Source organism: Colletotrichum phormii, assembly GCF_030913505.1.
Source record: "Colletotrichum phormii strain CBS 102054 chromosome Unknown BDP81scaffold_38, whole genome shotgun sequence".
In the NCBI taxonomy this organism is placed as follows: domain Eukaryota; kingdom Fungi; phylum Ascomycota; class Sordariomycetes; order Glomerellales; family Glomerellaceae; genus Colletotrichum; species Colletotrichum phormii.
The window spans coordinates 126,338-147,075 of NW_026851480.1; the positions used below are offsets into that span (position 1 = coordinate 126,338).

A 20,738-nucleotide genomic window follows, 5' to 3' on the forward strand; every position below is an offset into this window, starting at 1 on the left:
GCTCTTAATGACAGTAGGAAGCTGCAACGCAATTCGTGAACACTCATACGCGGACAACAATGCTTTTTGACATGCTACCTATCGCTACAATAGACCGCTTACATGACGCTGTAAACCAATAACAGTAATCCAGAGCCACAACTTCGCCATCGAGACATCATCGCCAAGCATCGTCCAGTTAGCAATTCTCAGGCCATCTTCCGCCGCGGGAGTCCCACAGTATTTCCTAGTTGTTCTTCTTTCCCGCTTTCTTGGCGGCAGGCTGCTCCTAGTTGCTCTTCTTTCCCGCCTTCTTGCGGGTGGGCACAACCTTAAAGCCCGCGCCCTGAATGCCAGCGTCTCCAGTGGCAGCAGGAGGCTGCTCCTTATGGCCGCCCTTCTTGGCAACCTCGTTCCATCCGCTAGAAGAGCTGCCCGTCTTACTATCAACAGCGCCCTGCTTCTCAACAATGCCCTTGTCGGCAAGTCTCTTGCGGCGAACAAACTCCTCAGCAAAGTGCGCTCCATGCATCGTCTTGGAGTTAGCGTAAACGGCGTCTGCAATGATACCGTCCTCAAGGGGCAGTTCAACAAGGATGCCGGCAAAAGTGTCCACTAGACAGGTTGTTAGCATTGAATTTCGCATCCCAATTGAACTGGAAGACTTACCATCAACTCCGTTAAGGCCGCGGGACAGCTCATGGTGGAGCCACTTGTTGAACTCGTCCATTGCGACATTGCCCTTAGCAGGAGCAGCCGCAACCGCGGTGGCGACAGGCTTAGCCGCCGGCTTGGCGACAACCGGGACCGGCTTCATGCCAGCAGCACTGACCGATCTCGTCTGAGAGGCAGGTCCAGTGGGCACCTTGACCTTACCGCCGGCTCCGACGGTAGCCCAGCCGGGACCAGGAGCCGGGGCTGGCGTGCTGGGCTGTCCAAGGCCAGGAGCGGCATTGGGCTTGGTTGTAAGGTCGGCGTAGCGCTTGCCGGCAGCAACAGTCGCCAGTCCGGTCTGGATGGCAACCTCCTTGGCCTTGAGCTTTCTGACTTCCTCCTCACGCTGGATGTCGGCAAGAGTCTTCTGCTTGCTGGGGGTGCTGGTGCCCGGAGTAGGTTTGACAACGGCAGGCTTGGTCCAGGGGCTGGCGGCGGCCACTGGGGAGCCGTTACCCCAGGTGCTGGTGGTAGGCAGGCCGGTAGCAGCGACAATAGCCTTCTCGCGCTCTCTAAGAGTCGCAGCTTCTTGCTCGAGGACCACACGGCGGCGCTCGGCGGCAAGCTCCTCAGCCTTGGCAGCCTTGCGCGCTTCGGCTTCCTGGATCTCCTTCAGGCTAGGTCCCTTGCGACTCGCAGCCTCCTTGGCCCAAGGAGCCAATGGCGGGGGCTCAGTAGCGGACCCAGTGTCGGGAGTTCCAGTCTGAGAACGGTTGTACTGTTCAGGCAGGTTGGAACGGACACGCTGGGCCGTGGGGGCCGGAAGAGGTGTTCCAGCCGCAGGCAAAGGGGGAGGGAACGGCATGGGAAGGCCAGCGGCGGCATTCTTCGCAGCTTCGGCGGCAGCCTGAGCTTGTTGGACCCGTTGAGTCAAAGAAAGCTGATGCTCCTCCTCCATGATCTCCTTCATGCCAGGGGCGGGTGACGACTTGTGCTGTTCGTTGCTGATAGCTTGGGCGATGGCCGGCGCGGAAATATCTTGGGCAACATCCTCCTGGATGCTCTGGCTGGTCGTAGCTTCTTGAGACTGCTCGGAGTCGCGTTCGGCACGGATGTCCTCGAATTCCTTCAAGCGCTCGCGGAAGCCCTCTTCGTCCTCGTCCAACTGCTCAGTGCCAGGAAGGTGGTTCCGGAGGATGCCCTCACTCGCGGGAGCGCCGACCGGTTGTTGATTGAAAAGACCTGCAAGACTGGGCGGGACTTGAACGTTCGCAAGCATCTGGCGCTCGGAAGCGTTCAGTGTGGCAAGCTCCTCTTCACGAAAATGGTCGAGTCCGGAACCAACAGGCGGTTGAGTAGATCCCTGCTGGGCAGCTGAGTCAAAAAACCCAGACGTCGGTCCAGCCCCGCCTCCGATGGGCGGCTGCTGGGTGTGAGGACCAATCGGCGAGGATATGCTGCCGAAGCTAGGTTGGCTCTGCAAGCTGTGAGCGCTGTGCTGGTGGTGCAAGGAACCTGAGACACCACCTGGGCCTTGACCTTGCAGTCGGGTGATAGCTTGCTGCCTCATCATAAAGTCTCGCTGTTGTGCCATTGCCTGCTGTTCCTCCTGCTTCCTGCGCTCCAGGTTGTTCTGCTCCTCCGCAGTCAAAGTTCTACCAAAGCTGGGGAAAACACCACTGAGGGGAGGAATGACGCCAGTGTTACCGCCGCTGGGAGAGAACGGTCCGGCTTGAGACGGGGGGCCATGGGCGATGCCAATTTGGGGAACGAGGAATGGCTCTCTAGAGTTTCCAATCCTACGGATAAGTTGTCCAAGAGGCTCAAACTCAGGGTCCTCGACCTTCTTGACTCGCAGATCGGGGGTAAAGAAGTTGGCCTTGTACCAGTCGTTCATCTCCAGACCGCTGAAAGGGCCCTGGACCTGTGCTTGAGGGTCAAGGTAGACCCAGCGCATACGGTCAGGCATGACCATCTGGCGCACCGGAGTCGATCCGAATTCGCCTCCGGTGGATGCTCCGGGGGTGAATGCTTGGGGGTGACCGATACCCGTAGCGCCAGGGTGGTCTGAACCTCCGAAACCGCTGTGGGTTCGGGTTGGGTCAGAGGGGAACATTTCCTCAAAGACTCCTCCACGGCCACTTCGCAGAGGGCTTCCAGTGTCCCTTGGCGCAACATTGAAATTGTTGCGACCGATTGCGCCGAGAGGATTGCTCTGTCGAAGGTCGGGCAGTGAGTCACTCAAGTTCTCCTGCTCGTGTCCTTGCATTTGTGCTTGCATGGCAGCTGGGAAGAGAGAACCCAGCTTACTGCGACCGATCGTACCGGGGCCACCGAAGCCGCCAGCACTAGCCGGACCGAAAACGCCAGCTCCGATGCTCGACAACCCTGGAGACTGGAGATCAGTGCCCATGGGACTAAAGAGAGCATTGCCGAAAACTCCGCCGAAGCCGGCGCGCTCACGGTCGGGAGTGCCCGTAGGCAAAGGTACAGGCCAGCCTGAGGCGTAACCTCGAGGCCCAGCGCTGCTAGTCTGACTGCGGTCGCTGCCGTCGAAAGCATGAGTCGGGAAGCCGCGCGACACAGTGCCGAAGCTAGAATTCTGTTCAGCGCCGACAGCCACACCGCCGTGATGCTTTTCGCCTGATCCTTCCTCCTGCGATTCGTTTCGGTCGGCCGGTGGGCTGCGATACGGGTTCGTCTCCGACGGGCTCGCGGGGCCTGGCTCATTTTCCGCAGGGCGTCCCAGGTTCAGTCCAGACATGCCAAAGTCTCCCGTCGAACCTTTGACCGGTGTCTCAAACATCCCAATGTTGCTAGGGTTGGGCATTGGCGGGGGACTGGTGTCTTGAGCGCCTCCAAGTGCGGCGCTGCCTGACAAGTTGTCGTCTCCGCCGAAGGGGTCAGTGTCGGTTCGGGGCCGAGATCGCCAAGATCGGGTCGCTTCAGGGGTCGAAGCCTCGTTAGGCTTGTTTGCGGGGCTTTCGGTGCCTTCCTTGTTCATGAGGTTTGCAAAGCGACTTCCACCACGGTTGCCACCGCCAATAGTCGAAGTTGGAGTGGGCAAAGCGAATTGGCCGAAACTACCCATGCCACCGCCGCCGCCGCCGCCACTAACAGCACCCCCAGCTGAAGGTGTCTGAGAAGAAGATCCCCAGAGAGAACTGATATTGGCACCCATGGAAGGATTACCCGCCGTGTTGCTACGCGTCAGGTTTCCAAAGGGCGGCTTGGTCTGCGGCTGCCCAGCACCTTCATCCTCGCCGGGCTCCTGCTCCTTGACGTCGTTGTTCTTGCGACCAAACAGGAAAGACTGTTGGTCATCGCGAGCGAATCGTGTGGCACTCGGTGAAGCGAGGGGACCGCTGCCAAAAGGGTTGGAATCCGTCGTCTCTCGGCGCCGGGTTCCAGGTCTTGAGGCAGACGATGGCGATTGCAATCCATATCCAGCGGCGCTGCCATGCGATAGAGAAGCCTTGCGCCCATTTGGTCCCGGCCCCTGGGTACCCTCCTTGTTCTGGATAGGAGGCTTCAGAGTAGAGTTGACATCGGTTGCGAATGCCTGTCTCATATTAGTATCGTTTACCTGGTGACCTGCTCCCAGTGACCGACGCACCTCCTTCTCCTCTTCAGACATGCCGTTGACAGCAACGGGGTTACTGTCGCCCCGGTTGTTCCAACAGGCAGCAGGATCTTGCGAATTGTGATTATTATTGGTTTTTCCCCAACCTCGCGCAGCACTTCCGTTTGTGTGTCCCGGAGTCCATCCCGATTCAAACACGTTGGAAGCGTCTATTTCCGCCGCACCGTTCTTGTACACACCGACAATCGAGTCCTTCTGGTACTGTGAAGGGGGTGGATAGTCATACGTCGCAGCGCCAGGTGTCTGAGGAACTGCGCCGGAATCGAGCGGTGTCGAGGAGTAGGCGTTTTCGGACGAGGCTGCGGGTTGGGATGGCTGGCCGGGAGTTGTCGAGGATCGTCGGAAGGTCAGGGTGCCGTTAACTCTACCGTCACGTCGAGTCCTGTTTAAGGTGTTAGTAAAAGCTCACATTTACATCTTGGCCGCGCCGTGCATCCTGATATCTGGCGACATTGCGACGACGTGATGAGAGCCAATCGAGGTGGCGGTCCATAAAGTTACCATCACCAACATCACGCAAGCACCAACGTCGCTACGTGATCCCAAGACGCGAACAGAAAGAGAAGAAAATAGCAGGGTAGCGATGGGGGTTTTGGGCGAAACACGGGAAGTCACTAACCATTCCCCGCTGCCAGCTCCACGTCCATCCTGTCGACCGCCTCTCGCGTCGCGGTTGGCGTTTTGGCCGGCGGCGGCCGAGGCGAAGCTTGATGGTAGATTCGAAGGCATGGTTAATTATGCGCAGTGAAGGTATTTGGTGATGAGCAAGTGTTTGGGGGTTGCAAACAGCGCGCAGGGGTGGTGGTATTTTTTGGTGGTTCGGTAGTTGCTGATCGATCTGTCGTGGACAAGTCACGAAAGGGATTCTGTAATTGAGTTGTGGGATAGTCGGCGCGCGACGGGCTGTAGATGATGATACACGTGAAGTGATGCGGGATGCAGGTAGCTGATATCAGGCTTGCTAAACGATGGATTGATCGAGATACCGAGAGGTCGGTTCGCGAGCGTATGCGGTTCGTCGTGCGAGGGTGGGTGAGGAGGGTGAGCTGTCTCGTCGAAAAAATCAAAGGTTTGAAAGGAAAATTGCCAGCTCGGAAGGACCCACGATGGTGTGGACCAGGGAGGAACTGTGGGGACAGAACAGCCGCTAAGCCCCCAAATGGTGTTGCCCGTGGTTTATCCGGTCCCGGCCACACGTTTTTCTGGATGAAAGTACCGGGGAAAGGAAGGTAAGAGCGGATGACGTTGAGACTTGGGCTTGTGTATGAGGAAGGTACAGTTTATGTTAAAGTAGGTACATGCTACGCAGCTACTGCCTGTTTTCATAATGGAATGCAATGCTCCTACTGTCCTGTTGTCTATGCCTTTCCATTCTCTCCCGGTGCTTTCCCAGGCTGTGAGCCTAATGCCCAGCACCTTCCTCCAATTGCCAGGCAGTAGCTACGGATATACAGTAAGGCAGGTACCTAAACTGCAAGAGGCAATGACGATGGTTGCATCACGTGCGTTACACGTGACCCCACCCTGGGGCGTCCACACTGACGTTGGACGCAGGGCAAGAGCTCGGACAATTAAGGCAGGGCAGCCAGTCCTGTCCAACCTGGAGCCATCGGGCTTTGCTGCAGGGCTTGGGCTGGGATTCGCACTTGGATCGGATGCTAAAATCTGGCTAAACTTTTCAGGGGTCATCCCCTAGAGCTCACTGACATTTTACACTAAACCTGGCTGTCTGTCTAAAGTAGCCCCTTATGCTTTTTCAAGAGCTGTCGGGTGACGATCAATACGACGAGGATGGAGTACCTATCTTGACAGGTGTTGACAATGACTTGAATAACAGACACGTATGCAGACTGAGCAAAAGAAACCACAACGCAATAAGCGAGGGAGAATAACGGTAACATACCAAAAGAAGGAATGTCACTTAATAGAATCCAGCCCTTCCGGGTATCCGCATCTCATCCAACAACCTCTCACCCGTTCCCTCATGCTCATGTACTCACTCAGTCTCCACGCCGCCCGCCTCCTCATCTCATCTCATGTCTCGCGCCCAGCCAGTCTCACCTCACCACGACTCGCATTCCTAACCCCCTCCATTAGCCTCATTGGACAAGACTATTCGAACAAGATCAAGGGAGAGTTTAAATATTCTAGGCTGTTTCATGCGGCCAAACGGCATCGTAATGGCAGCCGTTTCCTGTACAGGGGTGAAAGGAGGAGACGATCACACGCAAGAAAACGAGACGACGTTGATGTTGGTTCCCCCTCGTTCCTGCGAAATGCTCACCTTCCTGGTGCGACGCGAACGTCATGCTCGTACGTTGAGACGACCTCGTGGTGTTCTCATCAACCTCGACATCACTCGGTCGCCGCAAATAGATCCTGTGAACAAACCTCACTGAAGCCAGTCATCATTGAGATTTTGTGAGAGTACTCCATCTAAACGACACTGCAACTCGCAAAACTGAGTCGCCGTAAGAAAATCATAACCTCTTACGAACGAGCAGCGATATCCTGCCTTTTCCACGTGCTGCAGCTCACACGCATGCCTTGTCATCTAAACTCCATTCTTATGAGAATTGGACAGTGATATTGATGTTTCCCGTCACGTTGTATCGGCCGAGCCGGCTCCGACACGCTAGTGTGAGGTTGCCTGCGTGCCTGCCTAGTCATCTCAAACCTGGAAGCTCAGACAGCTCCTTGATTTTAACTTCAGTCTTATCACGGGCTTTCCCCAGCGTTTCGTCTGCACGACATTACTTGTTGAACGACATCTCATCAACTTCAACGACGGAAGACCAAAGGACAGGAACCGTTGACTCGCCACAGACGAGATGTCGCAGTCCGGATTGCTACACCAAGAATTTGCCGATCATGGCGCTCCTAAACGAATGTTCATTGCCTTCTTCAAAAGTCGACAAGTGAGGTTTTGGGCCCTCTTCGGGGTCGGGCTCTATCTCATCCGGGCGTTCTTACTGGACTCATCCAGACCGGGCAGGGAGGACTACGCCGCCACGAATCCCTGGCGGGACCTCCCGACTGACTCGGCCGTCCATTCAACGCTCCGGGAGGTGCTTCTCATCAGCGACACGCTCCGAGACGGCATGCTCCCGACATCGCTCCCTGATGATGACTACGATACCTTCTCTGTCATGCTACATAACCTGGAGACCAGACAAGATGTCACCTGGCTAGTCATCCAAGAGACCGGCGTCGACAGCACCATCATGGCCATTGCCAATCGTGGCAGTCATCACAGTCCTATCCCAGAGGAGCCCCACGACTTACATGAGCGTGCCAAGAAGCTTCATGGCCACTGGTCGGCTCTGGCTGCAGCCAGCGAAAAGCCGGACCGATGGGATGCCCGGTTCGACACCACTTGTCTCCCGCCGCTGGCCGCCAGGCAAGGCATCGCGTCCGGTCAAAAGGCAGGCTCATCGAAGTTAGACTGGCCTCCCGTGCAGAAAGCTGAGGCAGATGCCAAGTACAAGGCCTATCGCAAGCGCAGGGATCGCGCCGTGTCGTATCTCAGAGACCACCCCCCTAAGCCGATGGCTTGGGTGCCAGTTGAGACGACCCCGGAGAAGAGCCGCGGCTACTGGAAATCAATCTTCAGTGACGGCGTCGTCAAGGCCGGGCGCAATGTTGAGGGAGGGAAGCTGGCGGGCAACCCGGGGTTCAAGCCCGTCTACCGCGATCTTATCACTGAGCGAGTCCCGTATGACTGGGTCAACCCGGATGAACAGGTGAAGGAGTACACCGAGACGGGTCATTTGAAGGAGATGGAGGCGTTTAGGGAAGAGTCCCGGATCAGGAAGGAGAGAACGGACAAGCAGGCGGCTTTCCAGGAAGAGCTCAGGGCTGAGGAGAGACGCAAGCGTGGAGAGAAAGAAGAGCTCTGATGGCTCCACCGGTGAACAGAATCAACCTCGAGCACTGTGTATCATGATATGGCAGCGTTGCAGGTAATAATCGAATGGCCATTGATCTCTATCAGGTAGTCGCTAGTAGTTAATACAGTAGATAATTCGAGCCGATATCCCTATCTCCTCCCATCCGCAGCAGCTAACATCAGTTTACACAAGCCGTCCTCCCAGTACGCCACGGCCTCACTCCTCATCCAAGCCACAGCTTCTTCAAAACGAACAAACCACCACCGAGCCCACAGGGCCCGGACGTTGCTCATCCGCATCTTAGTAGCCCGAGAGAACGGCACCGATCGAAGCCAGAGCCGGAACAGCCTGGATGAAGAAGATGCGCGGGTTCGCCGTCGCACCACCATACGCGCCAGCCACGACGATGCAGCCGAGGAAGAAGAGCTGGAGCTGGCGTCCAAACTCGGGGACGGGGTGAGCGATACCCCAGACGAGGCCGGCGGACAGGAAGCCGTTGTAGAGCCCCTGGTTGGCGGCCAGGGCCTTTGTCTTCTCGGCAAAGTCAGCGGTGAGCCTGAAGGCCTTGCGGCCGCGGGGCGAGGTCCAGAGGAACATTTCCAAGACGAGGATGTAGCCGTGGAGGCCGGCCATGAGGCCTGCTGCCGTTGCGCCGATGAAGCCCATTGTTGGAATGATGTGGTCTTTGAAGAAGGTAAGGGTGTGCGTTCTGGTGGCTGGTGAGGTGTCGTTGAAAGCTTGTTGTGTGTGTGGGTGGATTGTCAGGGGAGGCTGAGACGGGGAAGGGCGAGAACGAGCGGAGGTGGGGAAAGCGGCGTTATCGTCGGTGAGGACTGAGGGCTGATGATCGTCACTTGTCTTAGACAAATCTGGGCTACAATTGAGTTTTTATCCAAAAATCCTCGAATGGGCTGGGCCAAGACAGTATCCTGGAGAAATCAACCGGCGGAACGGAAAAACAAAGAGATCGTGAGGAATTTCAATTGCGCCTCGGCAACACCGAATACGAATTAGGGAGGTCGCGAGTCAGACGCCTTACCACCGGTTACACCGACGTTCACCGAAATCTGTGTGGGATGCCGAGGACCTCGCATTTGAGGTAACAAATTTACTACTTACTGCCTGCTCCATCTCCCAGGCTTTTTCGATATGCATATCATCTTGAGATAGATAAAATCTCATGTCATCAACAAAATTGCAACCTTGTGTTACCTGACTGAATCCTTTTTGTCCCCCAATGCAGTACCAGTACCTACCCTACATGCCCTTGATCTGTTGCCGATCTTCCCTCCTGCCTTAAGTTTCGAGCAGAGCCTCAAATCGCAAGCTCGCAAGCACCTTCCTGCTGTTCCTATTCAAGTAGGTACTCCCTCGGTGACTTCCAGCTTAGGTAAGTAGGCCGTGACGAGACAAGATACCTCACAATGGAAGGCACATGTTTGCTGCACCTGCATTCCGAGTTCGAGAACAGCAGGAAGCCAAGATCCGTTCTGGGTAATTGACCAATCAAAATTGCCAAGGGATGAGATAGAATCACGTGATCTTCGAGTACCGAAGGAATCATCGGAAGGGGCTCCTTCCTGCAGGGGAGGACAGGGGTACGTACAGGGATGGCGACTTCCATCTTCCAGAGGTGTTCCTGCCGTGTGCTGTGCTGCCCCGCCCAAGACGCGAAAACTAATTGCTTCTCGTCCCGTCGCGTCTCACTAACCACCGCCGTCAAAGTCACCACGATCCGTCGAGAGTTGCTTTGACGACATCCCGCTCGCGCAAAATCTCATGAGTCAGATCCTCGGTCAGTCGTTACTTGCACTTCGGCCACAACTCCAGTCGTGTTGACCTACGGTCGCTTTGCCTCACATGTCGACCAGATCGGCTTAGTCACTTCTCACGTCACACGTAAACCAATCCCACGATGCCTCCAATCAAGATGGAGGGCGTCAAGGCTGAGCGGCCGGACCACAGCCTGCACGAGCTGCCCATGAGTCCAGATACGGCTCTGCAGCATTCGGTCAGAAGTTCAAATTCTTCAGCGTCCATCGCTGCCCCAACTTCGGCAACTGCTCAGCCCAACGCCCCTCTCCATTATATCAAACCTGAGCCAGCTTCGATTGCAGCCGTCAAGCAAGAGCAAGCTGAGCCCATTGTCAACCCCGCCATTCCAGCCAACGATGCCCCAGCTTCTATCGAAGAACCTGAGCAGCCTGCTCCCCAAGAGGAAGTGCCCGATTTCCTAGAGCAATGGACAACAGAAACCTCCCCCGATATCCTTGAACATGGTGTCAAAATCGGCTTGGAGGTCCTCGAAAGTCTCAAGGTTCCCCTCAGCCTCACTGTTTCCCTCCCAGGCACGCAAGCTATGACATGGGTCGAGGCAATTGAAGACCTTAAGGCCCGCTCTCGGCCGTCCAAAACCATTGCTGGTGTCGTGGGCAACACAGGCGCTGGCAAGAGCTCTGTCATCAACGCCCTACTCGATGAGGAGCGACTTTTACCGACCAACTGCTTGCGCGCTTGCACCGCTTCTCCTACCGAAATCTCCTACAACGATTCTGAGGAACCCGAGGAGCTCTATCGCTCAGAGATAGAGTTCATCTCCGTCGATGACTGGAAGAAGGAGCTGAAGACTCTTTTCACCGATCTCCTCGACGACAGCGGTAACATTTCACGCGAATGTGCCAACGAGGAGAGCGAGGCTGGCATTGCTTACGCCAAGATCAAATCCGTTTACCCCAACAAAACAAAAGAGATGATCGCTCAGAGCGACCCTGACCGATTGGCCAGCGAGCCTGCTGTCGCCCGTGTTCTTGGCAGCGTCAAGAAGCTGAGGGCAACCACGGCCAAAGACTTGTATGCAAGCATGCAACGTTATGTGGACAGCAAAGAGAAGAATCCGCATAAGAAGGACGTCCCCATGGAGTTTTGGCCCCTGATCAAGGTCGTTCGGATATTCACCAAGGCAAATGCCCTGTCTACTGGTGCCGTAATTGTCGACCTTCCCGGTGTCCAGGACTCCAACGCAGCTCGTGCCGCTGTAGCACAGAACTACATGAAGGCATGCACCGGTCTTTGGATCGTGGCTCCGATCAACAGAGCAGTCGACGACAAGACAGCCAAATCACTGCTGGGCGACTCGTTCAAGCGCCAGCTCAAGTACGATGGCATTTACTCGGCTGTTACATTCATCTGCTCCAAAACAGACGACATTTCAGTGACTGAGGCTGCCGAAAGTCTCGATATCGAGTCTGACATCTCCGCTTCTTGGTCGAAGATTGAGAAGCTACGCGGTGAACTTCGAGAACTCAGGAAAACACTCAAAGACGCGAGGGAGGAGAAGTCGGACCTTGTCGACGGCCTCGAGCAAATCGACACGCTTTGGGATAAGTGGGACGACCTCTCCAGTAAACACGCGGATGGGCAGACCGTCTTTGCCCCCTCAGAGAGTAAGAAACGCAAACGTGGAGCCACTTCATCCAAGAGTCGGAAACGCAAATCGTCTTACTCCAGTAGCAGTGAGTCAGATGACGAGGACTGCAACTCGGACAGTGATAAGGAAAACAACCCCGACAACCAGAACCGGCAACCTTTGACAGAGTTTAAGATCCAGGAGAAGCTAGCTGATCTCAAGAACCAGAAGAAGGAAATTCGCCAGAGGCGCAAGGAGGTGGATGCTACGCTTTCCAACATTCGGCAGGAGATCAAGAACATTCAGGCAGAGGAAGAGCGGCTGCTTGGGGCAGCCAAGGCGGTGTGTATCCAGGGAAGAAATACCTACTCAAAGGGCGCCATTCAGCGTGACTTTGCCATGGGTATCAAGGAGTAAGTCAACTTGAGCTCTCGACTGGTTGAATGCAGGCTAATTTGCGTAGGCTGGATCAAGAGGCTGCAATCGAGGAAGATGAAGAGACGTTTAATCCCGATGAGGATATCCGTGATTACGACAAGGTCGCTCGCAATCTGCCCGTCTTCTGCGTGAGCAGCCGCGCTTATCAGAAGATGCGGGGACGGTTGCAGAAGGATGATTTCGACAACGATGGCTTCCGGGATGTCAACGAAACAGAGGTTCCTCAACTCCAGCAGCACGCCAAGAAGCTCACCGAAGGCGGTCGCGCTGCTAGTGGTCGTCGTTTCCTAACCGAACTCAGCCAACTGCTCAACTCAATGAAAATGTGGGCTGCCAATGATGGATCGCGGTCTCACTTGAGTCAACGAGAGTTGCAGAGTGAGGGGACCCGTGTGCGCGTGCAGCTTGCTACCCTAGACAAGGTGAGTTGCGCTCATCTTTCTTTAAATGTCAATGGCTAACACCCAACAGGACTTCGCTAAAGCAGTTGATGACTGCATCGCATCCGTGAAAGACGCGCTCTCGGAGAGCATTTATGACTACTTCGACTTGTCGATTCCGATGGCAGCCAGTGCGGCCGGTCCCATGGCATCTGGCTGGGGTGCTCATCGTAGCGAGGGTGGGATGTTTTGGGCCACCTACAAGGCAACCTGCCGCAGGGCGGGGGTCTACACGGGCGCGTCCGGTCTTCGCGACTTCAACGCAGAGCTGCTCGAGCCAATTTCTCGTCAGCTAGCGAGTGGCTGGGAGCGAGCTTTCCAACGTCGACTGCCATCGGCCTTTGAGGGCTTCGCTATGAACGCTCGCCTTCTACTCGAGGCCTTCCACGGCAGCGTCATTGCACGATCCCAAGAGCTAGGTGCCGATTACAATGGCATCAACATGCTGAGTACGCAATTGCGAGCTCACACCGCCCGCCTCCGGGAGATCCCTGGGACACTTCGCACAGTCGTTCAAGAGTTGCAGCGTGAGGCTAGCCGCGGCTTTCATCCTGTCGTTCAACAGGAGATGCAACCAGCTTATGATATTTGTGTCGCGGAGTCAGGTAAGCTAGACAGATTATCTCTGCTTGTTCCGCAAACCCACTTAACTAACTATTGCTAGGCCCCGGTTCCTACGCACGCATGAAATATCAAATGGTCAGCCACGTCGAGACCTCCCGCGATACCATGTTCCGCCGCTCCACTGATAGCGTCAAGGAGCAGCTTGAGGGCCTATGTCGACGACTCCAGGACGAAATGTCTACCCAAGTCCAAGATATCTACAGCCTGCTCGCCCGCGACTACTTGCATGTTCTCATTGGCGTCGACAAAGACCCCAAGCCCACCGGCCTCCCTCGTGCTGAGCGACTGCTCCGGGCAGAGATGTACCATAAGCTGGAGCAGACCGCTAAACGTTTCGCCAGACCTGGTCTGGACACGATTGAAGACCCCGCAAACATTCCCGGCGGGGGCGCAGGTGACGACCCGTTTGCGGACTCGGCGATAGCTGACATGGACGATCTCTTATTAGCCCAGTTTGCGGTGATACCGCCGAGGGTGTTGGTGTCCGAGACGCAATTAAGAGCGAGCCTTTGGCCTGATTTTACAGCTGCACCATGATTTGCGCTATCTTTCTGAGGGAAAAGCGACGGCGAACTTTGGGACTTTTCTACCTACCTTACATTATAGAGCCTTCAGGTATGGATACATGGCACTGCTTCTGGCTTCTACATGGTATAAAATGGCGTCTGTAGCGTGGGAAGGCTACGGGGATAGGAGTTTCGAGATCCAGTTACACAGATATCCAACAATGATTACTTGCTTTGACGACAACGTCAACCCGATTTGCCTTTGTAAGAAGTGCCGAGAGTGAATTGTCTTTATTGACCATTCTTGGCGTGCCACCGAGTTTTCATGTCTCTCAAATATTTACATAAGGATGTGGAAAGTTCCACAGCCCCGACAGCGAACACTCCTATTCTGAGTCTTTCATCAATCAAAACGATGGATATGCAACCTCAACCACAATACATCGCAATTTCCATGTGACTATAAGCCTTGGCAGCAATAATCCGTTTAGAGAATCTACAAATCCTACCCCATTAGCCCGATCATTGGAAAACAGCAGATTATTCAAAAAAGCTTACCTCGCAAACACCCCACTTGCCCAACCCAGAACATCCGCAAGTACTGCCCTGGCAAGGTGCGGCGTTCCAGCTTCCCTTGGCGTCGCCGTTGCAGACGCACCAGGAGCCGGCGATGACGCTGTTGCAGCCGCAGGAGGAGGTGGCGGCGCAGGAGCAGAGGACGTTGATGGGGGCCCGCTCATCGAGGACGTCGGCGTTTAGGTCCATGTTGGCGTCGGCGACGGGGGATGCGAGGGCCACGGTGGCGAGGGATGTGAGGAGGAGGGCGGTGAAGCGCATTTTGGTGGTTTGGAGGAGGTTGGATTTGGGGGTTGTGGGTGTGGTTGAGGGGTGAATGTGAAGGCGGTGGTTGACTTTGTGGATTGAATAGTCCATTGGCAGACTTGCTGGCTCTTCTTACATGTCTCGAGATGTTGCCTTCAGTTGCCGAGATGTTGTCATCTTTCGCATTATCTGAATATCCGTTGAAGGATGCGCTTCCAAGTGGAATCAAAGGATGCAAATCCTCGAGATCAGAGCAAAAGCTGAAGCCTAGATAGTCCTTGAAAGAATATCGGTATGCCGGCATAGTTTGGCCCGGTTTAAAGCCATAACTCAAGGGTTGTCGTCGAGTTGTGGACTACTGGTAAGGGATAGGAGACCACAAATCTCAACACGTGGGGTGGTGTTGAGAGGTTCCATAGTAAGCTGATAGACGGCTTCGTGGGGCCGGATGTAACACGACTACGGTACTGCAGGAGTCGGTCAACACCGCCTCTTCGTAAAATCGTCCGTTCTTCCTCTTCAACATCTAAGAACATCTCCACAAGCACCGATATCCGACTAACGACTGCGCAGAGTGTATGAAGGATGCACAAGAAATATGAAATCCGACCGCCGGCGGTGGTTCCTCACTCATGAGAAACCATTCAATAATAATCTAATGCTCTCATTACTTGTGCTGTAAGTTGACTAGGCTACTGACGCGCGTCCCCGGATAGCCATGATATTGAAAGGATTCTAGCCTTGTAAGCTGTAAGCCTGGATGGGCTCCCGGCCTGAGAGAGCGAATGAAGTCCAGGAGTATTCTGGACCGAATATATTCTTAGGTCGTAATAGATCGTAGTAAGATGGCAAGAAAGGTGACTTTCCGTACGGTTTGAAGGGATATACCTTACTTGAACATCGAAACACCTGAAGCAGGGAGGCTCAGTCTGAGCATGCGGCCTGCTTCATATGAACCTTGAAGGATTATACATCCATCGTCGTAAACATGTCACTACGTATGACGTTGTTACCTGGGACCGCCAAGACGTTTATTAGGTATGTAGTCTCTGCTGTCCGTCGGGCTGTGGCACTTATCAACAAAGTCCGAGTAGGATGGCAGTGGGTCCCGGCGGGGGTATTCCGAGGCTTATAGTGATTGGGACTTTGACGTTCAGTCCTTCCTTCATTTACATGCCATAAGATTATGAGTGAAGTTTCGAGGTTGGAGTCAGGGCATATTTGAGAAAAGATTCGCAGCAGTTTATGCCCCGGGATTCTTCCTAGACGGCAGCTTGTGAAAAGGCTGACTGTCGAGATCAAGCCTTTGCTGTCTTTATCCTACTGAGGTACCTTACGAGGACGGGCACTGTAGTGCTCGAGATTTGTACAAGAATATAAAAGCAGTAAAGTCAATTTTTTGGAACTTCTTATTTCTTTACTCTATGCATCCTCTACGTACCCCCTGCAGCATGTGCACTCGCTCTCCGATTACTTCCCATACCAAGCGCGTCAAGTCATCTTGATAACCTTACTCTTGGTTTTCGTCTTCTTCATTTGAACACACCATACTCTCAAAGTCGTATCTCAAATCTGACAATCCAGGCCCCTCGGAGTCCAGCTCATTTCCATCCGCGTCAAGGTAGACGTAATCATCAACATCTACTGAAATCTTACCAAAGTCGTCGAGATCTTCCATCTCGCTGTCGTCTCCAGGAGATTCGGAGTAGTCAGAATACTCGGACGACTCGTAGCAGTACTCACCTCCACACATGCGAGCATGATCTTCGCAAAGCTCATGATCGACCGTGAACATCGGATTATCGCCAAAGAAACCCCCACGAGCTTCATTTTGAGGGGCAGAGTTGTTGGAGGTGTCAGCAGGGGAGTTAATGGAGTTGCAGGGACACGAAGCATCGTTGCAGAACTCGCTTCGACCTGGAAGGTCCTCGGTGTCAAGATTGTCTGAAGGTCCAGCTGTGGTAGTGCTTGGAGGTTGCCACTCTCTGAGAGGGGTAGACGTTACATGAGGGCCGCGAGAGATCATGTGAAGGGTGGCTAGAAACGTGACTTTTCTCAAGTCTGCTTCTGAAAGATTGGCCAAGGTTCTCAAAGTTTGCCTTTGTTCTTCATTGAGCTCGGATATTGGGTAAAAAGGGTTCGTGTTGCTTCCGTCCATTGTGGCTTGGTTTGGTGACTTGTAAGAAGGGGAAATAAGTCTAGGTTTGCGGTTCCTGTACTGCTTAGTGGTTTTTGTAAGTTCCTGTGGGATAGACTGGTTCTGTTGGCAATTGGTGTGTGGTAGATGGGGCTGATGACTTCTTGAAAACGAGAATAGGACCACGCGATCAGCGTAGTTAAGTATGACAATTATCTGGGCACTACGGTGCTTCAGCCATGGCCTCATTGTTATGTGTGCACGGTGCTGTAGGCAAGATTTCGTAACAAAAGGAGACTAAGGACAACGATATTGTCCCAAAATGTCAAGGGGCAGCCGAGGACGTTGACAATTGGACGGCTATGTCTGTAAACCAATTGAAAGTTCATAGCTCCATGACAATTCACTTTGTTCCATGTTGTATAGCATCACCGGTCATTGTGTCGTTCTGTGTATCTCCTTGTGCCCAATGCAAAAGTTCCATGCTTCCTGTATCACAAAGCGAGGTAGCAAGTGGAAGACTTGTATAGTAGAAAGTGGCTTGATTCCTCTAAGTGGAAGACCCGTATGAGGGTCCTATCTCGGGTTTCGGACGATCTCCCGCCAGCTCGCAGGCTGCTATGCTTGAGATACTCGACGCCCAGCGGGCAAGGGATATAAAATGCCACTGGTCGCCCGGACATACCGGGATCCCTGGAAACGAATTAGCTGATAAGCTTGCTAAAGAAGGAGCCGCTCTCCTACTGCCTGACCCTCCACCGCTAGCATCATACGCTGGGATAGCGAAGATGGCCCGCGCCAGAGCCCGTGGCTACCATTCACGATGGTGGCATACTTCGAAGCAAAAGCTCAAACCAGGCTATAAGAAAACTGACGCTGCCCTCCGTTGCCCTCCGGAACTGGACCTACGGCGTCCTCTTTTGCACCACCTCCTCGCTGCTCGTTCTGGCCATGGCCATTTCCACGCCTACCACAGGCGCTTTCAGCACGACGGAGACTTCAAATGTAACTGCGGGCGGAAATTATCGCCTACCCATCCAGTATATTGCACGAAGAACCGCCGTACCTCGGCGCTATGGCCGATTACCGGGACCGTGGACGATCCGGGACCACTACCGCCCCCGATAGGCCTGGCCGAAGCCTATTGGTACGCCCTGATCAGAGACCCGGGTGCCTTTGAGAAGTTCGAGCGTGTGACGCGCTACTATGAGGCTCACTCTCTGCAAAGATAGCGAGCCCGAGATCCCGCGCCTCACAACTCTCTCACACACCCACCGACGCCTTGAGGCCCCGGCCTTACCACACCCCTCTCTCTTCCTTCCTCCTTTATCTTCTATATAAGAAAATATAAGAAAACAGAAAAATGCTCGCGTAGGCAAATATGCCTCCGAGGGCCGGTTACTTGTTGCGGCAACGCCGTCTGTGGACGGCGTAGGGCTGCTAGAGACCCATTCGCTTCTGCCGAGTCAGGGACCCCCTGCTGGCGTGCTTTTTGGAACTGAACGGACCCTGGGGATTAGATATTAAACTCCACTGCTCTAGGCACGAGAAGAAAAGTGTACATTATAGACTGCCTGACTTGTCGTACGCTACAATGGCGGCACGGCACATCATATGCCCAAAGGGCGCTCTGGTTGATCGGAGCTTAGTTACATAGATAGCTGGGCACCTGTCCCTGATGATGTAAAACACCACCACTACTACTACTACTACTACTACTACTATGAGGGTCCTATCTATATACCGTACAAGACGGGTAATCGGCTTGTGGAAAGCGGTATCGTACGGCAGTAACCGGCAGCGCCACGTGTGGCGCTGCGACATCCTGATCCAAGATAAGGTATACATGGATACTTTAGTTTGTTAACCACTGGACATTGTGCTGATACTGTTATGTCTTTGCTTCTCCAATGCAATCAGTGTGGTGAACCAACCACCTTCCTAAAGTGGCAGTGGTAAGTCTGCGCCAAGGATTGGTCCTCAGCTGCGCTCTTGTGGCGCAGTTGCAGTCTATTCAAATGTATCCCACCGGAAATGTCAGAGCACATCGCCGGCTAGACGCCTAGTGGGGGGACTTCCCTCCGATCTTACTCCTGATCAGAGGCTCACGTTATCTACTCAAGTATCTCTAACATTTAAAGCATAGCCAGACTTCGCGTCATTTCCAGTTCAGATTTTGTTCGATCATACTCTCTTCCTCGCTAGAGTCGATATACTAATTGAGATGAAGCCGTTTCAACTTTCAATCGTGGCCTCGTGTGCGACCCATGCATTGGGACAAGATACAGCACAACAACCACTGCATAATGAAGACCACACTATTGAGGACGTACCTCGCGTAGTGTCAAAAGATCTCGACGATTTCATTGAGCGAATTCGGGAGGAGTGGCATGCTCCAGGCTTAGCCGTTGCAATTGTGGATGAGAACAACACTTGGGCAAAGGTATCATGATGACCCCTCTTGTTTGACTTTGCGTGATCTCGAGCGTAGGAGGCGGCAGCACGACAAATCTGATAGCGGAAAACTGACGATCTAGGGCTATGGTTACGCCGTCCTCAACACTACACCTGTCACACCACACACGCTCTACTACACTGGTAGCACCACAAAATCCTTCACCGCTGCCGGCCTCTCTCTCCTCATCGACAATGCGAGCGCGACCTCATCCGTGTACCCTGGACTGAATTGGAAGACGCCGGTATCCGACATCCTGCGCGATGACTTTGTCCTCAGTGATGACTGGGCCACGGCTCACATCACTCTCGAGGACGCTCTCAGCCATCGGACCGGCTACCCCCGCCATGATCTGGCATCGGCAACCACGGCCCAGGGGGCTACCCGCTTGTTTAGACATCTACCCATGGTCGCAGAGCCACGCACAACTTATCTGTATAACAACAAGATGTTTGGAGCCATGGGCTATCTCATTGAGGTCTTGACCGGGTCATGGCTGGGTGATTTCTTCCGAGAGTACCTCTGGGAACCCATGGGCATGAACGAGACGTACTTTTCATTGAAGGAAGCGGAACGCAGCGGTTTGGTTCTCGCCAAGGAGTATTATTGCAATCCGGTTGACGGAAGCTATGTGGAACTACCGCACGAACCTTTTTCTGCCGAAGAGGGTGCAGGTTCCATCGTGTCAAACGTTCTCGACTACGCCAAGTACCTGCGCGTCATGATGACTGAGTCCGCACCGATATCCAAGGCGGGACATCGAGAGGTGAAGAAGCCACGCACTTTCGTCGCTCCTGCGATGGCACCGTATACTGGGCCCGTGAGCTACGCCTTGGGATGGCTTACTGCCATCTTAGGGGGCGAGCAGGTGTACTTCCACAGTGGTCAAGTTGCCATGTTTATCTCAATGATGATGATAGTCCCTTCGCAGCAGATAGGTGTGGTGGTCTTCACCAATACAGAGAGCAAAGCTCCGCATGTGATTGCGACTCATATTCTCTCGGAACACTTGGGGATTCCCGAGAATCAGAGACCGGATATGAACAAACAGTAAGTTTCCTGCAAGATCCTTGGTTCTTCGGAGCTCTAATGAGAAGAAAGATACATGGACGAGAAGAAAGTCGAGCTGGAATACCTCCAAACTTGCGCAAAGAACCTCTTCCCGTCGCTTCCAACGCCGCCTTTGTTGCCAACGGTACCCATCCCGGATCATATCGGCGAATACCACGACGCTGGATACGGCACGATTAACGTGGATCTGGATTGCTCGGGTTCCGTTGATAACTGTCAGCTTCGCGTTCTCGGAATGGGAGGAGCGGGTTTTGCGTACTTTGAGCCGACGATATACCTTGAACCAATGTCCGGAAATCATTGGCTTGGCCGAGGCTACATGGGAGGAAAGAAGATGGAGGCAATTGGGACTCCGATGGTTTGCCTGCCCGTCGAGTTCAAAGTCGATATTCTTGGTAAGGTCTCGCAGATTGGTGTCGGGTTGAGACTGGAGGGAGGCGGTGAACCGCTTGTCTGGTTCGATCGAGTCATAGAACCGTTGGAGAAATGAAAGTCTGTACGTCCAAAACCCCACCATTGAGGTTGGTTTGCAGGGACCAGCAAGTATTAGTGAGAAGAAAAGGACAGCAACTCCCTCCAGTAGTTCAGTACATTCGGAAAGCATGATGAAACTTATGGTAACCGTGTACTTACCGGCAAACTTCTCAGCTCGATTAAAACAGGCCTTTTACTA

At 54.0% G+C, this 20,738-nt stretch overlaps 9 protein-coding genes across 9 annotated transcripts; 5 read left to right on the forward strand and 4 right to left on the reverse strand.

Annotated features, from left to right (window-relative positions):
• Window positions 1-48: 48 nt before the first annotated feature.
• BDP81DRAFT_386747 (GYF domain-containing protein) lies at window positions 49-5,493 on the reverse strand. The gene is made up of 4 exons (XM_060587013.1): window positions 4,896-5,493; window positions 4,250-4,658; window positions 649-4,195; window positions 49-594 (listed from the first exon to the last, which is right to left on the reverse strand). Exons 1-4 carry the CDS (start codon window positions 5,003-5,005, stop codon window positions 269-271), a joined length of 4,392 nt encoding a protein of 1,463 aa, XP_060438162.1. The 5' UTR covers window positions 5,006-5,493; the 3' UTR covers window positions 49-268.
• A 470-nt stretch (window positions 5,494-5,963) lies between these two features.
• Window positions 5,964-6,408, forward strand: BDP81DRAFT_441975 (uncharacterized protein). Its single transcript, XM_060591643.1, has one exon. It carries the CDS (start codon window positions 6,191-6,193, stop codon window positions 6,371-6,373), a length of 183 nt encoding a protein of 60 aa, XP_060438163.1. The 5' UTR covers window positions 5,964-6,190; the 3' UTR covers window positions 6,374-6,408.
• Window positions 6,409-7,107: 699 nt separating this feature from the next.
• On the forward strand, window positions 7,108-8,175 carry BDP81DRAFT_335030 (uncharacterized protein; the record flags this gene model as incomplete). Its single annotated transcript, XM_060585816.1, has 1 exon — window positions 7,108-8,175. One exon carries the CDS (start codon window positions 7,108-7,110, stop codon window positions 8,173-8,175), a length of 1,068 nt encoding a protein of 355 aa, XP_060438164.1.
• Window positions 8,176-8,466: 291 nt separating this feature from the next.
• Window positions 8,467-9,326, reverse strand: BDP81DRAFT_455572 (uncharacterized protein; the record flags this gene model as incomplete). Its single annotated transcript, XM_060593075.1, has 2 exons — window positions 8,467-9,040; window positions 9,286-9,326. The coding sequence occupies 2 exons, from the start codon at window positions 9,324-9,326 to the stop codon at window positions 8,467-8,469; spliced, it is 615 nt and encodes a 204-aa protein (XP_060438165.1).
• A 564-nt stretch (window positions 9,327-9,890) lies between these two features.
• On the forward strand, window positions 9,891-13,828 carry BDP81DRAFT_476548 (Dynamin family-domain-containing protein). The gene is made up of 4 exons (XM_060594775.1): window positions 9,891-11,985; window positions 12,036-12,432; window positions 12,482-13,055; window positions 13,115-13,828. The coding sequence occupies exons 1-4, from the start codon at window positions 10,082-10,084 to the stop codon at window positions 13,609-13,611; spliced, it is 3,372 nt and encodes a 1,123-aa protein (XP_060438166.1). The 5' UTR covers window positions 9,891-10,081; the 3' UTR covers window positions 13,612-13,828.
• A 155-nt stretch (window positions 13,829-13,983) lies between these two features.
• BDP81DRAFT_455574 (uncharacterized protein) lies at window positions 13,984-14,417 on the reverse strand (the record flags this gene model as incomplete). Its single annotated transcript, XM_060593076.1, has 2 exons — window positions 13,984-14,040; window positions 14,139-14,417. 2 exons carry the CDS (start codon window positions 14,415-14,417, stop codon window positions 13,984-13,986), a joined length of 336 nt encoding a protein of 111 aa, XP_060438167.1.
• Window positions 14,418-15,912: 1,495 nt separating this feature from the next.
• BDP81DRAFT_400517 (uncharacterized protein) lies at window positions 15,913-16,560 on the reverse strand (the record flags this gene model as incomplete). The annotated part of the gene is made up of 1 exon (XM_060588700.1): window positions 15,913-16,560. One exon carries the CDS (start codon window positions 16,558-16,560, stop codon window positions 15,913-15,915), a length of 648 nt encoding a protein of 215 aa, XP_060438168.1.
• Window positions 16,561-18,763: 2,203 nt separating this feature from the next.
• On the forward strand, window positions 18,764-19,442 carry BDP81DRAFT_335018 (beta-lactamase/transpeptidase-like protein; the record flags this gene model as incomplete). Its single annotated transcript, XM_060585814.1, has 2 exons — window positions 18,764-18,982; window positions 19,077-19,442. Coding segments are annotated over 2 exons (585 nt in total), but the record flags the coding sequence as incomplete, so codon positions are not given.
• Window positions 19,443-20,555, forward strand: BDP81DRAFT_466260 (penicillin-binding protein; the record flags this gene model as incomplete). Its single annotated transcript, XM_060594375.1, has 2 exons — window positions 19,443-20,044; window positions 20,096-20,555. The coding sequence occupies 2 exons, from the start codon at window positions 19,443-19,445 to the stop codon at window positions 20,553-20,555; spliced, it is 1,062 nt and encodes a 353-aa protein (XP_060438170.1).
• Between the last annotated feature and the right edge of the window lie 183 nt (window positions 20,556-20,738).